The sequence below is a fragment of the Brugia malayi genome (genome assembly GCF_000002995.4).
Source record: "Brugia malayi strain FR3 genome assembly, contig: Bm_v4_Chr3_scaffold_001, whole genome shotgun sequence".
Lineage (NCBI taxonomy): Eukaryota > Metazoa > Nematoda > Chromadorea > Rhabditida > Onchocercidae > Brugia > Brugia malayi.
Genome location: NW_025062477.1, coordinates 12,554,140 through 12,573,471, shown reverse-complemented (window position 1 = coordinate 12,573,471; position 19,332 = coordinate 12,554,140). Strand labels below are relative to the sequence as shown.

The following is a 19,332-nucleotide window of genomic DNA, read 5'->3' as shown; positions in this document are numbered from 1 at the left end:
CTCCACTTTATCACTATTTTCAATTGCAAATTTGAGCCATTTTTAATTTCCCTTCAATTCTTTAGTAAATAGCTATTATAATACACAATATATGAGCTATAAAAAAAAAAAAAAAAACAAATGGAAAAATGACATTACTTTATTTTGTTAAAAAAAAAAATTGAAATTTGTCATATATTTCAAAAAAATTAATCAATTTACCAACAATGAAAATAATAATAATAATGCATAATAATTGCGGCAATATATATTTATTATTTACTAACAAATTTTTTCATCAATAAACTAATTCTCTCTAAAAAAAAAAAAAAAAAAAAAAAAAAAAAAAAATTTAACAATATATTTGTACTTTACAGTTGAACAACTTATTTAATCATTTCCAACTTTGAATTCGTTACTTTTTTTTTTAATGCAATTCAATAATTACACAACATTCAACAATGATCACTTTTCTCTTCTCATCCGACAATCTTACCCAGTTTGTTCATCATCTCTCATTTTTTTTTTTTTTCAATCATTATTATCAACTAAAAATCAACCATATATATATATCGGGTACAAACGTCAAGAAACCTGTTAGCATGTCGATGAACATCATGTTTTTATCAAACAAATTGCTGTTGCGTTATTTTTCATTTTTTTTTTCATTTTAAGAAATTTTTCTTTTTGTTAGACATTATTAATTTCATTTGTTACATTAGTACATTACAGAAACACAAATAGTTTCATTATGTTTCATACATTTTATACAAATAATTTGTTAAATGTATAATTATTAGTATTATTCCTTTTTTTTTTAAAAAAAAAAAAAAATCTCTTGGTGTATTTTAATTTTTTATATATAAAAAAATAAATAAAATAAAAATTTTTTCTTTTAAAACTTTTATTTAACGAACAGATAAATTATATTTGAAATTTAATCAACAATAACTTTTATATAAAATAGTAGAAATAATAATATTGTTGAATCATATCAATCATATGTTTAATAATATTTGCAAATTTATTATTTATTTATTTGTTTATTTTGCTTATTTATGATTTATTTACATTTAATTTGATATTGTAAGTTAAAACGTCGTTTTTTTCTCCATTTTTTTTAAAAAATATTGCTACAAATGTCATATTTTTTTTTAATTTCAGGTTTATTTCAGGAAAAAACCTTTTTTATCAGAAAATTAATTTTTATTATCATATATTTGGTTGCCATTGCTACTACTGCTAACCTTATCAATAGCAACATTTTCGCTTTCTATTATCATTTCTTATCTTCAACAATATTATCTTCAACAACACTATCACTATCACTACCATCATCATTATCTGCTATCATTTTAATTCACTGATAGCATTCAACACCAATATTACTGACAGCAACAACAACAAAAACAATAACAACAACAACAACAGCAGTAGCATCAATAACAGCTGGTGACAGCAGCAACAATTGGTGACGATTATTTAACTGAATATAAACTGCATAATATCTCCCAAATATTTCTTATCATTTTCTTCGATATTACCTCATTATTACTATTATTATCACACCATCATCATCATTATCATCAACATCACCACCATCATCATCAAACAGAAACAACAACTTCAGCAAATCGCGGATGGCATTCAATCCGGCGGCAGCAGCTGCATTCAATGCTCAGGTGTGTCAACAACAATATATATATACCTATCATCAATCTAACTATCCAAAACTATCCATTCTGTTCGGCATAAATTCATTTTCCAAAGAAACTCTTCCTTTCTTCCTTTTTTTTTCTTTTTTTTTTTTTTTTTTTTTTGTTCGTTCATAAATATCTATATAAATAATGCCATATTGTATAGAAAAGCTTAGTTTTAGTCAGTTAATCTGTTGTGTTTCTGTTTTTAACTAGTAATAATGAGTAGTTTGTAAGTAGTAAAGGTAAAAGTAATAAGTAGTAAAAATAATAGGTGGAACAAAAGAGTAGGAGTAAATTTTGTTAATTAATTTATAACAATAGTAGTGATATAAATAGAAATAGTAATAATTATTTACTCATATTTTTTTTGTCGTCGTTTTTCTATTTTCCTTTTTTCTTTTGGTATTTGTTTTTGTTTTGTATTTAAAATTGATTTATTCTTTTTAATTAATTTAATTATAAGAAGTTCATAATAAGTTATTCATATTTATAGCAGATTAATTTTCTACTTCAAATATTTCCTTCTATTTTTTTCATCTATTTTTATTCATTTATTATTTTAATCAGAAAAAAAAGGAAAAAGGAAAAATTTTGAATAAATTTAATAGATAAAGAGAAGAAACGAATTTTTATCAACTTGAAATGCTAAATATTTTACGAGTAAGTTTTCATTTTTCTTCTTCTTCTGTACATTTTAATCGTATGTTTGCTTTTCAAACAATGAGAAAAGGAAACGATGAAAGATAAGGAAAAGGTTAAAGGTTAGAAAAAAAAGGAAGAAAAAAAAGAGCTCTAAATTAAGTTATAAATTTTATTTTTATTAAGGAATTTCAAATTAAAATTTATAATATTTAAAAAGAAAATATTTGTGTATATATTTGAATTGTTATTTTCAATTTATTACAGTTGCTGGCTGCCTCACAACCGTCTACACCGGTTAAAACGGAACAACCATCAACATTAGTTGGTAATGTTCCGGTTGCAACCTCAATAAGTAGTAATAATGCTGATGAAATGGGTGGTGGTGGCGGTGATACGACGAGATTTTTGAATGCCAGTGGACCACTGCTGACACCCGGTGGTTTAGCCGGTTTTCCGCATCCAATGGAACATGAAGCTGCATTCAGGGCAGCTATGGCTCAAGGTGCACTTCCTTTTCCTGCCATTTATCCCGGTTTACATCCTGCAGTAAGTTTTTTTTTTTTTGCTAATTACTTGTTTATAAAAACAAGTAATAAAAAAATTATTTTGAATCAAAATTGTAATAAAAATAAAATAACTGATAACATTGTAAAATAATTTCACTTTTCATATATTCTTCTTTCTTTTTCACTCTCTCTCTCTTTCTCTTTTCTCCCTTCCATTTGTTTGACAAAGAAATTATAATGTTTCTTTTTAAAAAAGTTTTATAAATGCTAGTTTATACAATTTTTAATATCTTTTATGTATATCATTTTGTTTTTTTTTTTTTTTTTCATTCTCATTTTATTTATTTATTTTTAAATTCAGAAAAGAAGAAGGCAAAAACAAAATTTCAACAATAGCATAAAATTAAATTGAAAAGAATAAATGATGAATTAAATAATTTAATACAAAGTTTGGCCCAAATTGATTTTTTTCCCTCTCTTTATTCGGAATTTTTCTTTTCTTCTCTTCCTTTCCCTTTATTTCGTTTTTTTTTCCTTTTTTTTTTTTTTTTTTGCTGTCATTCTTTTCATTTTATTTAATTAATAACTTGTTGGAACAACAATATTTTGTGTTTCAGTTAACGTCCTCCAAAGTACCGAAGAGAGTTTTTGCAAGTCTTTTAATCATTATGTCTAAAATGTTCGACTAATGATAATGTCATTAACTCTTCCAAATGAATAATGATGATGCACCTCCACCTTAATCACCATCACTATTACCATCGCTACCATCGTCATCATCATTACTTTTGCTACTATCAACATCACTCATTATCGTACTAATCATTATCACTATCACCATCATACCAGTACTATCACTAATCATTATCATCACCACCATCGTCATCATCATTACTATTATCATTACTCCCACTATCATCACTATTACCATTGTTGTAATCATCATTATTACCATCACTAATCACTATTACTATTCCATATTTTTAAATTAGAATAATTGTGACCATATTAGTTAGTAACGTGCTCATAACAATATGCTTGCTGAATAAAATATGAAATTTTAAAATAAAAAAAATTGAATGAATCAAAAAAATCAAATTTTTTTTATTTTTTAATTTTGGAAATTTCTTTTTTCAAATTACAAACATTACCTTAAAGGGAAATTATTTTTGAAGATAGAAAAGTAACAATATGATTCATTTAAACATTGTTAGTCTTGGCCTGTGATTTATATTAACAAATGAAATGAATATTTAAATATTTAAAATTGTAACATCATTTCTCAATTTATTAATTTCTAACATGTCAATTGTCAATACAATTATTAGTCGCACTTAATTACTCAGTTATTTATTATCTTTCTGCGTCATTTTGTTGAGACCTCAGGATCTAAAAAAATGTGACGAAAATTTCAAAAGTCACATTTGAATTTGAAAATTAATAATATTTTTCCTCCATTAATAATTAATCTAATTGTTAAAAATAATATAACCAATAATAATAATAACATGCAGTGATCAAAATTTTCAGTGAAGAAACTATTCCATTTGCTAACAAAATCAGTTTAATTGATTGCTAATTCATCAAATTAATTTAATTATTTAGCAGTTAGAACAATATTAATTGAATTCATAATTAAATCAGAAATCAATTTCGCTCATCATTGAAAAAGAAAAAGCATTAAATAAGTGAAAAAACACGATGATTTGTTGTAATGATAATTTTTCAAAAGAAAATAAAAGAAACGAAAAATCTTTTTTTTTCTCTCTCTCTCTCTCCCTTTCTCTGCTTTCATTTTTGTATAACAAATTTATTCCTCTCCCATTTTTTCTTTTTCTTTTTTTCTCTCTCTCTCTCTTTCTCTCCCTTTTTATTGAAGCATATCAAACATTTCATCCATACAATTATGTAATTGTTTAGAAATTGAAAATATCATTTTTGTATTAATTATTACCTTCAAAAAAGGGAAAAAAATTTAAATTATTCATTTTTGCTTATTTCTTACAAAATAATTTTCTCTCTAACTTCTTTCTCTTTCTCTCATTTCCTCTCGGATAATTTACCTCTTAAAAAAAACTTTTTTTAAAGAAAGAAAGAGGGAATGAATAAAAAAAAAAAGCAATAAAGCTAGCATTTGTAATTAATTTTACATACATATATCAGTAATAAATTGATGAATAATTATTGAAATTAAAAAAAAAAAAAAAAATTAAATAATTCACTTAATTTTATTGGTTATTTTCAGGAAATGAAACCAGAAATGATTGGTGCGGTACGGGCAGTTTCCGGTTATTTTTTCGATCCAATGCCATATCATCCATATGCTAGTGGTTTGGATGGTACGCGGCGCAAAAATGCAACACGTGAAACAACTGCGCCACTTAAATCATGGCTTAATGAGCATCGGAAAAATCCATATCCGACAAAAGCGGAAAAAATTATGCTTGCATTACTCACTAAAATGACTTTAACACAGGTTATTTTATTTTTTTTTTAAATTATCAATTTTAAATAATTTTCTCTCAATTCTTTCTTTCTACTTATTTTACAAAATTTTATAAAATATTTAAATGTATATAATTTGTAATGTTATTTAAATAATAAGCAAATTTTTAAAAAATTTATTCAATAATAGATTTGAATCAAAAAAAAAAAAAAAAAAAAAAAAAATAATAAATATTATTATGAATTTTTCCTGCTTCATTGCAAATTCATTTTCTTTGCTAAAAAAAATTTTATCAAATATTATTTGATTGAACCAAAATATTTTCAAAAAATTTAAAGGAAATTAGAAATTAAAATGAAAATTAATTTACCATTCATTCATTATAATTCAGATGATACTTTAAGAATTGAAAACATTTTATCTGCAAATTTCACCAACAAAAAATAAAGCAAAATTTTTTGCAAAAAAAAAAAAAAAAAAAATTAATTAGTTTGATTAATTTGAATAAATGTTTATATTAATTTCATTGGTTATTTTAGTTTCTAATTTTCTTTCCCTTCTGAGAGAATTAATTAGCAAATTTATTAATTGACAATAGGTCAAAGATTATTATCAAAGTATTTCCATATCTATTAGCAACTTTTTCGTCTTTTGCTCATTTAATTTGTTGGTAACAACAAAAAATTCATAATGAGCAAGAGAGAGAGAGAGAGAGAGAGAGAGGGAGGGAAAGAAAAGAGAGAAAGATAGGAGGAAGAAGATAAGTATGAATTGAAATAGATTGAAATGAAAGAAATAAGAAATTAGAAGCAAAATGAAAGAGAGAGAGAGAGAGAAAAAGGGAGAGTGAGCGACATTTTCCGGAAAAATTGTTTATTAGAAATGATAAACTAATTTTTTCTTTTAAATTTCGTTCAGAAATTTTATTCATTTTAAACAAATTTTTTTTTATTCTTTACTAATTATAAACAATTGATAGTTAGAAAAGTTGAAATTTTAAGAGTTTGGTAAAATTTTCTTTTTTTTCTTACATGAATTATGGATTATGGATTATATTTCTTTTTTTCATTAATAAAAATTGATAAATAAATTTTTCCTTCCATTAAAAAAAAAAAAAAAATTAGTATATGAATTTGAAATGATATCATTTAGTTTCATTTCATAACAATTTAAAATATTTCCATTTTTGTATTAAATGAAATTTTAATAAAAGAAAAACTTGTTTAATGAAAAAAAAAAAAAAAAAAAAAAAAAAAACTCTCAGAATATGTTAGATTAGATAAAAACAATTGATTAAAATTATTATTATTATATAATTGTTACAATGAATTTAACTTTTTTTTTAAAAAAATTTGAATTTTTTTTTTTGATTTTATACGAAAATAACTTACATTTAAAAATCGTTTATTGGCTATATAAATTTAAAAAAAAAAAAATGAAATTGACCTTCACTTTTTTCCTCTTTACTCATTCACTTTCTTATTCTAACTGCTGCTTATGCTATTTAATTATTAATTTCATTAATAAGTAGTAGTACTACTAATACCTTAAATGAGTATTTATTGTAGCAGAAAAGATTAGTGAAACAAATAAACAAACAAAGCAAAAGCAAAACAAAAAGCAAAAAAAAAAAAGGCAAAGCGGTCACTCTTTGTAATATATTCGTCTTGATTGGATTACTTCCTGAAGTGATACTACTTAAAGAATCATTTAATCAATCAAAATCAAGTGTTTTTTTATTCTTAGGTATTAGTAGGATAAATCGTTTAAACAGGGAAAAATTAGGAGGGAGAGAGAGAGAGAGAAAGTTAGCAAAAAAAAAAGAGGAAAGTAATTTTTATTCTTTAATGAATCGTTTTAATTAAATGAATTTTATTTGTTTGTTCATTAATTATTATTTATATATTTATTGATTCATTTATTATTATTTATTACTTACTTATTATTATTGTTATTTGTTAGTAATTATAGTAATACCAGAAATAACTACAGATATAATTGTAATATTAATTTTAAAATACTTTAGTAATTAATTTTAAAAATTTCAATGTCTATAATTCTTGAACATAATATAAAGAACAAACTAATTTCCTTATTTTTTTCATCCATCTAATACTTTGACAATTAATTTTTTAAAAATTCCACCGCAATATGCAAAATATTATATGCAACCATAAAATTTATATTTTTCTATTAAAAAAAAAAAAAATCAAATTTTTTTTAAAAATTTTTCTGCGCCAAATAATTTTTATATTTTAAATATTTTATTCAAAAATTTTTCACTACTATTAAATAGTATCTTTCTTTCTTTCTTTTAAACTAATTATGGTTTACTTAAATCTTTTTTTTATTATTATAAATTTGTTTGTTTGTCTGTTTTTTTTTTTAATAGATTATATTACAGATTTTTACAGATTATATCAAAGGATAATTACTTTTAACATTTTATCCAATTTAATCAGAGTTTTTCATTGAGTGTTATTTGATGATTAAAGTGTCATCACTTGTTACCTATTAATGACATTAATTGTAGTTGCGGTATCTTTTTCTTTCTCAATTCTTTTCAATCCATCATAATGTCAAGAAATTTTTGATGGTACCACATAAACACACACATACATACACACACACACACACACACATGCACGCACATACATAGACATACACACACACACACACATGCACACTATCATAATGAATCGGTTGACATCGTTATAATTCAATATTACATTGTAATCGATCATTTTGTGGAAATACACTATTTCCATTATTTTTGTTTACATTTTCCTTTAATTCTAATTAAAATAAATAAAATATTGCAAAAAAGAAAGAAGGAGAAGGAGAGAGAGAGAGCAAGAGCGAGAGAGAAAAAGAAAAAGAAGGAAGAAAAAAAGACATTTACTTATTTGAAAATTTTGAATCAATAATTTAATATATTTGTTAGCTTTATAATATCAAATAATATGGTAATATAATGTAATAAATATTTTAAAAGTGGTAATTAAGTGGTAATTGTAAAATAATATAAATTTTTATAAACTGCAAAAAAAAAAACAGGAAAAAAGGGAAATGACAAAAGTAATGAGATGAAAATTCCATATACATTGTTAAATTAGCGGTAACATAAAAGCGAATTTAGCAGGTGGAGGAAAGAAAGAAAGAGAGAGAGAGAGGGAGGGAGAGAGAGAGTATGAAAGAGAATAGATGAAGTAATTGCATTTTTTTATTTTTTGCAAACAAGAAAGATCATAATTAACCAACTAACCGGAATGGATAAGATGACGAGAAAAGAATGGAAAAGTGTATGATGGGGTCAACAAAAATAATAAATAAAAAAAAAATAAAATAAAATGAAAGAAAGAAAGAATTAGTAGAAAAAGGATATTTGTTATTAATTTAATATGAAATGAATTATCATTTAATTTTCTAACAATTTTCTTCTCTTTTTTTCTTATTTATTTCTTTATTGAATAGTGTTACGGTAGCAGAAAATGTTAATTAATAAAATGTACTTTACAAATTTCATTTATAGATAAAATATGAATTTAAACTAGAAAATAATCACATTATTCGATTTAATTATTTATACCATTTTGTTTAAAAAGAATTATCTGATGCAAGAAAGAAGAAAAAAAAAAAACTAATTCGAATATAATATTTAGTAAGAATTAAATATTCAGTAAGAAATAATAATAATAACAACAATAATAATGATAATGATAATAATGACAATAGTAATGATAATAATAGCAGTAATGATAGTTATACTAACACCAATACATGTAATAATAGTAATAATAAACAAAATAATAATATTAATAATATTCACAAAGTAGTAATCAGTCAGCTCCTCCTTCATAATTATAAAAAAGAATTTATTTTTATTTATTTATTTTTTTTTGAATGAATTTAAATTTTTAATTGTAAATGGTTATATATTTTGTTTTCTTCAAAAGTTGTAAATTTTATTCGCTTTTTTTCTTGCAAATTTTATTAATAAATAATATAATATTCGGTTTTCATTTCCTTTAAAAATGACTCTTTCAATTTACTACTTTTATCTACAAAAAAAAAAAAAAAAAAAAATTATTACAGAAATGTTATTATTTTTTTTTACACTGTTTTTCCTTTCTAAAAAATTACTGATTTTATTAGTATCAATGGTACTATTTGTTATTTTAGCAAGTAGTAATGTTATTTTAAATTTTCATTAAAGTTTTTAATTAAATGATAAAATAAAAGACAAATGGTATATTTTAAAATTTAAAATAAAAAATAATATTATTATTGTTAATATTAGAAATAATTTTTAACATATGTTTTTAATTTTTTTATTTTTTCAACATCAATTAGTAAATGTGTTCAAATACAGAATGAATACATTTTATTCGTTTTTTTTTTCACTCTCTCTTTCTTTCTTTCTTTCGTTCTCTTTCTCTCCCTTTCTCTCTCTTTTGATAATGAGATGGATTAAAAAGATTTTATTGCTTTGTACTTCATTTTTTCATTTTTTTTTTTTTTTAAATGATCTCAGTTTTGGTTTTTTTTTTTTTTTGAAATACTTATGCCAATTGATTTTTTTTTTAAAAATTAAATATGTCTTATGGGAATAAAAAAAAAAAAAAAAAAAAAACAAAAAATAAAAAGACAAATGATACTTTGATATATGTTTATAGTCTAAAGTGTTAATTATTTGATTCATTTCAGAATAATTTATGCATTCATTGTTAGATTTTTAATTTTAAAATTTAAATCTACGCTAATTTTTAAACTTTTGGTTTATTATTACTACTGCAATACTTAATATCTTCCATTTCTTTTTTTCTAATTTTATCTTCAATTATTTTTAATTGAATTAAAACATCTGATTTTTATTTGTTTTCATTATAGCTTTATAATAAAAAAAAAAAAAATAATTGATTATTTTTATTAATTTAATATTTAATAATTGTTTTTTTTTCTGTTTTCGATTACAGTAATATAATATTTGCATATCTTTATTGATAAATTCAAATTATTACATAAAGAAATTTCAGTTATCATTAATACAACTTTTTTCTTTGCATAAATAAATTGAACTCATGATTAGCTTGAATAAACATACTTAATATTTTTAATCTTTTTTGCACGGTTTTTGTTTTCTTTTTCCGCCTTATCAATCCGGTTTTAATCCGGTTTTAATGTTAATGAAAGACTAGCTAAATAAGCTTTATTATAATACTGCTAATAATAATAATTATTAGCATATGTATGGCATATTTAAAAAATTTTTACAGCTTATATATGACAACAATGAAATCATTAATTGCGTCATTCATGAGTAATCGTAATGAATGGAAAATGATTGTATAATGCATGTATGATTCATTTAAAAATGGGAAATGATAGAGGGAAGAAATAATATCCGGTAAAAGGATTATCATTTTCCTGATAACATTCTTAAAATTTTATTTCATTTTTTTCCGTTTTTTTTTTTTTTTTTACTTAACAGTTTTTTCCTCAAAAAAAAAAAAAAAAAAAAAAGTGCAAAAAGTGATAAAAATCAAATAATTATAATTTTAAATTTTAATCTTTGCTTTATCACAATAAATAATTAAGATAGAAAAATAATTTGAAATGATGGAAAAAAGTTGTTTATAAAATTTTTTATCATTCATATTTTTGTAATTGTTTTTGTAACCTTACAGTCTGAATTAAATCAATTAATAAAAATTGATTTAAACAAATTCAATTCCTTTTTTTTTTTTTTTTGATTATAAGATTTCTTAAAAGATATTTTAATTTTATTAATATTAATTCATTTCAAAAAAAATTTTTAAATACTATGCTAACTTAATTAAAAGCTTCATTTTTTTTTAAAAAAAATAGAAATTTAGGCTATAATATTTTTTTTTTTTTTGTTTTTATAATTTAAATTTGCAAAAATATTTATTCATTTACAAACTTTAAAAACAAATTGTTTTATTATTGAATAATATGATTGATAGATAAGCAAACAGATTTTATTCATCGTTATCAAATTTCGATCAAATTTTAATTCTGAAATAAATTTTATACCTTAGCTTATTTCTTAATAAGCTTTTCTCATTTTAGATAGTTTTGACAGGTGTACATTTCTCATAAAATATGATATGTCGTCACTAATAATATTCAATAATAATTCATCTCTAAAATGATCTTTCTTTTGCTCTTCTCTCTCTCTCTCTCTCTCTCCCTCTCTTCCTTCCAATTTATTGATATTTAAATTTTTTAACAAAATAATAAATGAATGAAATTTAATAAAATTTTCAAATTGATTTCAATTTCATTCAAAAACAAAATGACAACTAAAATTAATCATTTTTGTTAGTGAAATTGGAAAAAAAAAAAAAACTGAAATGTTTTAAGTTGATGAAAGATAAGTTTAAAATATTTTATTTTCGATGATAACAACAACAAAAAAAAAAGAAAAATTATCAATAATTCAGAAATTTCTTTTTTGCACTAACTTAAACTTTCCTTTTGAGTATTTAATTTCAATTAGTTATTATTATTATTATGAATGTTATGAATATTTATCATTATTATTGCTATTGTTATCGTTATCATTAGGAATTCATCCTTTTCAGTTGAATACTATTATTTTAATGTAAATAAAAAAAATATTTATTATATTTGAAAATTTTAAATTTTTACAATTTTTTAACTTGTAAAAATTTAGTTACAATTTGACTATTACACTTATTTTTCTTCGTTTTTTCTGGCTTTTCAAAAGGTTAATGTGTAAAAATTACATCATTTTGTTTTGCTGAGAACAACATTGTCAAATGAAAATGATCAGTGATTTGTCCTTTATCATTTAATCGTATCTAATCAGTTCAAATTTTAACTTTCTAATGTTTTCGTTTAAAAACATTTATTTTTTGATAAGTGCACGATTTTCAATTGATTCATACATTTATATGCATGTAAATTTTTTGAAATGAATAGAATTGCACATTTGTTTTTATGACAAATTTTTTTGAATTACAACAAAAAGTTTTCAAAAATAATTTTATTATTTTATGATCAATGATCAGCAAAATATTTACATTTGATTGAGTGAATAAATGAAAAGAGTGGAATGTAATATTTGAGTAATTGAACAACTAACTGAGTAAATAATGAAAAAATTAAATGAATCAAATAATGCAAGTGAATATGAATGAATAATAATTTGAAAAAATAAATAATAAAAAATTAGATGTATTAATTAATTAATCAATCAAATTATTAATTAAACAATAATTTTGGTAAAGAAAGCAAAAAATATAAATGAAATAAATTATAAATTTAGGTGTCAACATGGTTTGCAAATGCTCGTCGACGATTAAAGAAGGAAAATAAGATGACATGGTCACCGCGTAATCGACCAGGTGATGATGACGATGATGATTTAGGTGATATTGATGCATCATCCGAGCAAAATCATTCTGATCGTCCATGTAGCAGTGCATCTGATGGTGATATCTCTGTTGTTATCAATGATACCAGTGAACACGGTAAATTAAAAAAAAAATGTTAAAGTGATGAAAAATTTCAATTTATTTTAAACGCTATCAATTATTAATTATTATTATTATACAATAAAAAATAATTAAATAAGTAAATAAATAAACATACAATTCAAATATTGTTTGTTATCATTACTAAATTAAAAATTTTTTATGCTTAGTGAAAAATTTTCATTCATTTTAAACATTACCAATTATTAATAAATACATAAAAACATCCAAAAAAAAAAAAAGAAAATAATAATAAACATATATTTTAAAACGGATATTACTTTCATTATCATTTAATTAAACGTTTTTTTCTTATGTTTAATGAAAAATTTCTACTCATTATAAATATGTAAAACAAATAAACATCAAAAAACATATATTTTAAATTAGACATTTTATTATTAGTAGTGTTAGTATTATTATATATTATTCTTCATTACATCTACAAATATATATTTTATATTAGATATTTATTATTATAACTATTGGTATTATTATTTATTATTACATCAACAAAATGTATTTTTTCAAATTAAATAATTATTATTACTATCACAATTATTAATTATTATTACTATATTAAATATTTATTACATTTAATTTTTAAAAAGTATGTTTTTTTTTCAGATGCATCCGGTGATATACAATCAAAATCAATCACTCCACCATTACAATCATCATGTTCTGAAGCAAATATTAATTTACCACGATTATCATCATCATCATCATCATCAGCAACAACAACAACAATAACACCAACAACAACAACAACTAGTACTACAGTAACAACACCAAGGAAAACAAAAATTTGGTCTATTGCAGAAACATTATCAAGTAATACAGGTGAAGCAAATAGTAGTAATAATTGTTGTATCGGATATGGTAGTAATAAAGATGATTATGAACGTGCATCAACATCAGTTGAAAGAAAATCATGGAATGATGATCAAGAATCGATGGTACAATCTGATATCGCTTCAACAATGATTAATATTAATCAAACAATACCATCATCATCATCATCATCAACAACATTATCATCATCATCAATATCACAATCATTACCATTAACATCATCATTGTTACCTCCAAATGCTTCTACTATTACTGCTATTAATGGTCAAATACCGCATCATTTTTTACAATTTCATCCATGGCAACAACAACAACAGCAACATCAACATCATCAACATCATCATCAACAACATCATCATCATCATCAACAACAACAATTAGCTATGGCAATGGCTATTCGTATGCCATTTCCTAGGCCAGAATTATTAACAATGATGGCACAAGCAGGCCATATTCGATCACCAATGCTATTTAATCCAATGTTTATGGGTGCAATAATGCCTGGAATATCAACAACAAATCATCCAATACATTCAACTCATTTATCAACAACACAATCTAATAATACATTGTTAACAAATGGTTAGCTTTTTCTCTTCATTTTTCTTTTTTATATTCTTTTTCAACAAAAAAAATTTTTGTGGAAAAATTAATTTTAACAAATTTATTTGCAACAAAATAATTTTGATAATTTTCTTTTTTAAATTTACGAAAAAACAGCAGCACCTTATTGTAAGAGTAAATTTTTTTTCTTTTTTTTTTTTTTGTTATAAAAACATTAATTTTCACTGTATTATTTTTTTCGAATATGATTTTTTTAATATTTTTTTAAAATATAAATATTTATCATTAGTAATGATATCTAACAATGTTATAAATTTTGTATTCTAAAATTTACACTAAATATTTGAATATAACAGTTTTAAGAGTGGCATTAATTGCCTATTAGTATTATTAAGGATAGAAATTAAATCTCATTAACACTTAATAATTTAAGTTTTATATTATATATGTTTCGTTTGGATAATTTCGGGAAAATTTTATCAATGTATAATTTTATAAGATTTTAAATCAATTTATAGCATCAAATTGGTACTACACATGAATGATTATTAAAATTACAGTAAATTAGAAGTGATTAAAATATAAAAAATAATTATAAATACATTACAAAAAGTATAAGTATAAATTATTAGAAGTAAAGGAAAATATGCGTGTTATTTAATTAATTGATAATTTAAATTTTTTTTCAACAATTTGTATAATTAAATAACTATTCTCTTTGTTCTCTTAGCAATGATTATTACATTAAAAATTTTAGTGAGTAAAAAATTAAATATTTTGCTTTATTTTTTTCTTTTTGTTTCTTATCATAATTGTACTTGAAATATGATATTTATGCAAGAAAATGAGAAGAAAAAAATTTCTTTTTTTGAGAAAAACATTGATAATAAAAAAAAAAATATTATATATAAGTGAAAGATTTTTGTTACATAATAATTTGCATTGATATTAAATCGCTAATGTCAACAAAATTTCACATATTTAGCATCCTCGCACCACGGTACAGCCTATCACTGTTAATATAGCAATATGTTTAAATTAACTGATAAAAAGAAAAAAAAAAAAAATGATGAAAAGATAGAAAGGAAGTACAAGGAAGTTTTTTATCATAATTACTGTTTTTTTTTTAAAAAAAAAAAGTTTTTCCTTCTTTTGTTTTCAAAAGCCAAAAAAAAAAAAGAAAAAGCATATTGAATGACAAATAGGGAACAATAAATGAAATAATTCAAATGAGGGATTTAAAAAAGATAAAAAAGAAAAAAAAATGAAATTAATAGTTTTATGCATTTCAAAAATTTTCCTTAAATCTAAAAAAAAAAACTGAGAAAAAACAATTGGTAATAATGGTTAAAATAGATTATAATTAATACAAAAGCATAAAAAAGATTTTTGTTTATATAATTATTAATTTTAAATATAATTTTTAATTTCATTTAACTGTAACAAACGCGAAGTAAAAATGAAGGGAAAATACGATAAAAGTTAAAGACGAATTTAAAAAAAGATGAAAGAAATTAATTTTAATTAATTCTAAATTTACTTTATTGTTATCGTTTTAATTAGGTTAATCAATGTTATCAATGAATTTTTTTTTATTTCTTTTCTCTATTCACTTATTATTTTTTTTTTTTTTGTTGTTTCCATTCCTAAAAAATGAAATTTTAAAATTTACAATAAATTTTGAGAATCTTATTACATTATAATATAAAATCAAAAATATATATTACTATCGTTTATTGTTATCACTATAATTGGGTTATCAGTGTTAACAGATGGATGAGTAAATGATGTGATAATTAAATGATAAAGAGAATGTGTATGTATGTATGTGTCTGTGCATGTATGTTGTGTATGTGTACATACATATAAGGTTATTAATAATTTCAATTAATTCAGGTCAAACGTTTCTATTTCCTCGTTTAATAATCAAATGAATCAAATGTAAACAAAATTGTAAATATAGTACATAACAGAACATATAATGTTATACAACTATGATATTACTGATGATAACAATGATGAACTAATTCATTATCAATCTTATCAATCTGTATTACTACTACACTTCTGTTATCAACGATTATCATTACAATTATCATTATTATTACGATACCAGTGTAATAAATATATTATCTTCATATTGCTCTTATTTCTCTCCATGACATTTCTATCATTTATTATTTAAATAATTAATACAAGTGGAAAAGAAAGGGACAGAGAAAGAGAAAAAGAGGAGAAAAAAGAAACTATAAAATAAATAATTTATATTTCATGATATTTTATAAAGAGGAACTTGTTATTTCTTCTTTTTTTTTCATCATAAAAAGTTATCTGTTTAGGTAATAACACGTGAGTTAGACATATATCCATTGATTAGACTTTTTTTTTTTTAGTATTAATCTAATTAATTAATAATTTTCAACTTAAATGTTAATAATGATAAAATTATTAGAAAGAATTTCTAAAATTGAGACAATGTACACGTGAGATACACAAGAATTAAACATCTTTCCATTCATTTAGATGTTTTTGTTTTTACATTAATTTATTTAAGTAATAATTTTGAATTAAATAATAATTTTAAAATATTAATAATAATAAAATTATCAGAACGAATTTTTGTAAAATGAAAAATATTATTTCATATTTTAATCTTTCTTTTCATTCCATTTGTGTATTAGTTTAGTCGGGGTTGAATGATGATGACGATGATGATGATGACAATGATGACGATGATGATTTGAAGAATGACAGATTATTACATCTATATTATTATCTCTCTCTCTCCCTTTTTCTTTCTCTCTCTCTCTCCTCTTTGTTATTAATCAGATTTGATTAGTAAGATTTTTCGGAGTAAAAAAGAGAAAGACGAGAGGAGAAGTGGTTTCGGTTGATTTACCTCTTGATTAGCTCACAAATTATTTCTGTCCTTGAAAGCATAATCATGATAGCATGTGTCACCATACTTTCTGTATGTCTTTTTATCACTTTGTCATACACACATGCACACATGCACACATACACACATACATACATACACTATTATTTATTACTTCAATAAGAATATTATGCATTATTTCATTTTAAATGCTATTTAGAATTATGAAAATGATGGTAATTAATGCCAAATGAAAAGAATGTCAAACATTTTAGTAATGATATAATGAATGATAATAGTGATAATGATGGAATAATTAATGAGAGAGAAATGATATTATCCAATAAAAATAATTGACAAAAATAATAACAATGGTAGTAATAATAATAATAATATTAATAATAATAACAATAATAATTAACAGTAATAAATTTTGATTTCATCTAGTTTGACTGTAATAAAAGTACGTAGATATTTGATAAATTTTTTGTTTACTTTGATAAAGTGATAAATGAAAAGGATGTAAAACCAAAGGATTGAAATTGAAATATTTGAAATAATATTGTCATAATAAATTCCTTCTCATTTTATTTTTCCACTTTTTACCCATTTCATCCTTTTTTTTTTTTTCTTTCTTTCTTTCTCTTTATCATGTCAGCACTGATAAATATTAATTAATATTATTATCTATATATTAGTCACTTTGCAAATAAAGCGGATATTATACTTCTCATAGCAAAAATGCTATTAATTAAATTGGAAATGACTTTTTGAAATAATATTTTAAATTTAAAATTTGCTTTTTCTTTATCTATTATCTACAGTTATTATTAATTTCTAAATTACATGTAGTTACTAGAACTGTAAAATTAAAAAATTTTTTAGTTTAAAAAACATTAAACTGGCCGAAGCATTAGTAAGTGATAAATTTCACAATAATTTTTGTTGACAAAATTTAAAAAATTTAATATTAGAAATATTTAATAATAAAAATTTTGGTACTATTTGGTATTATATTATTGTTAGGGAAGAAATTTGTATTTTATATTATTATTATTTCTTCCATAGCTTATTAATGATTTGTTGTTAATAGCATAACTTTGTTTTGCTTTGTTTTATTTTGTTTTTCATTGTTTCATCTTTTTTTATTTGACAAATAACAAATAATATTTTAAAGGCTTAGAAGGAAAACTATCAAAGAGTATGAAAAGAAATTAGTCAACAATCAAGCTAATTAATTAATTGTCAAAAATGAGTAAATGATAAAATAATACATAACTTCGTTGTATGATACGATAACAACAACAATTAAATATCAGTAATAAAATTTAAAAGAAAAATGAAGTGATAAGCTAAATTTCAAAAGTTGATAAACTTATAATTAGGTGTGAAAAAAGAATAACATATTAAAAAAAGCAAAAAAAAGAAAGGAAAATACTTTTTATGTTATTTAATTAGTTGATTTTGTATTTTGTTTTAATTAAATAAACAAAGTTTTTTTTTTTTTTTTTTTAAATTGGAAGAAAAAATTGAATTATAACTTAAATTTTTTTTAGGACCTATATCACAATGGCGAACACCAAAATCTGCAGCAACAAGTCCTATTACACCTGTGGTAATTTCACCATCAGCGATAACACCAACAACAACAACAACAACAACAGGTGCAACAATAACACCTAACGAAAGGATGATAGCGATTACAACAAACAATAACAACAATAACAATAGCAATAACAACAACAACAATAATAATAATAGTAATAACAATCATAGCAGTATTGATTGTGATGATGAAAATTCGCCAAATGATAGTAAAAGGAGTAAAAGTAGCGATAAATCCTGGGAAAATTCATTGTATTAATTATTATTTTTATTATTTATATATTGTATATATTAATATGTATTATTATTTCTATTTTCATTTCTTTCAAAAAATGAAAAAAAAAAGTTTTATTTTTTAATTCAAAAATTTTTCTATGAAAATTTTTACGGAAAAAAAAAAAAGATTTTGGGAAATAAATTCTAGAATTGAATGAAAGAAATTATTAAAGCAAATGATTATATTTTTAACAACAAAAAAAGAGATTCTAAATTGTTATTAGGAAAAAAAAAAAATAATAATCTCAAATTAAAATTAATTCCTTTATTTCTTTCTCTCTTCTCTTCTCGTCTCTCTCTCTCTCGCTTTCTCTTTCTTTTTCTTTCATTATTCTATTTTTTTTCGCTTATATGATAA

The 19,332-nt window shown here is 22.0% G+C and overlaps 1 protein-coding gene across 1 annotated transcript; it reads left to right on the top strand.

The window, feature by feature from the left end:
* Positions 1 to 1,619: 1,619 nt before the first annotated feature.
* Bma-irx-1 (Iroquois-class homeobox protein C36F7.1, putative) lies at positions 1,620 to 18,957 on the top strand (the record flags this gene model as incomplete). The annotated part of the gene is made up of 6 exons (XM_043080968.1): positions 1,620 to 1,661; positions 2,586 to 2,867; positions 5,073 to 5,303; positions 12,589 to 12,793; positions 13,424 to 14,233; positions 18,650 to 18,957. The coding sequence occupies 6 exons, from the start codon at positions 1,620 to 1,622 to the stop codon at positions 18,955 to 18,957; spliced, it is 1,878 nt and encodes a 625-aa protein (XP_042936902.1).
* Between the last annotated feature and the right edge of the window lie 375 nt (positions 18,958 to 19,332).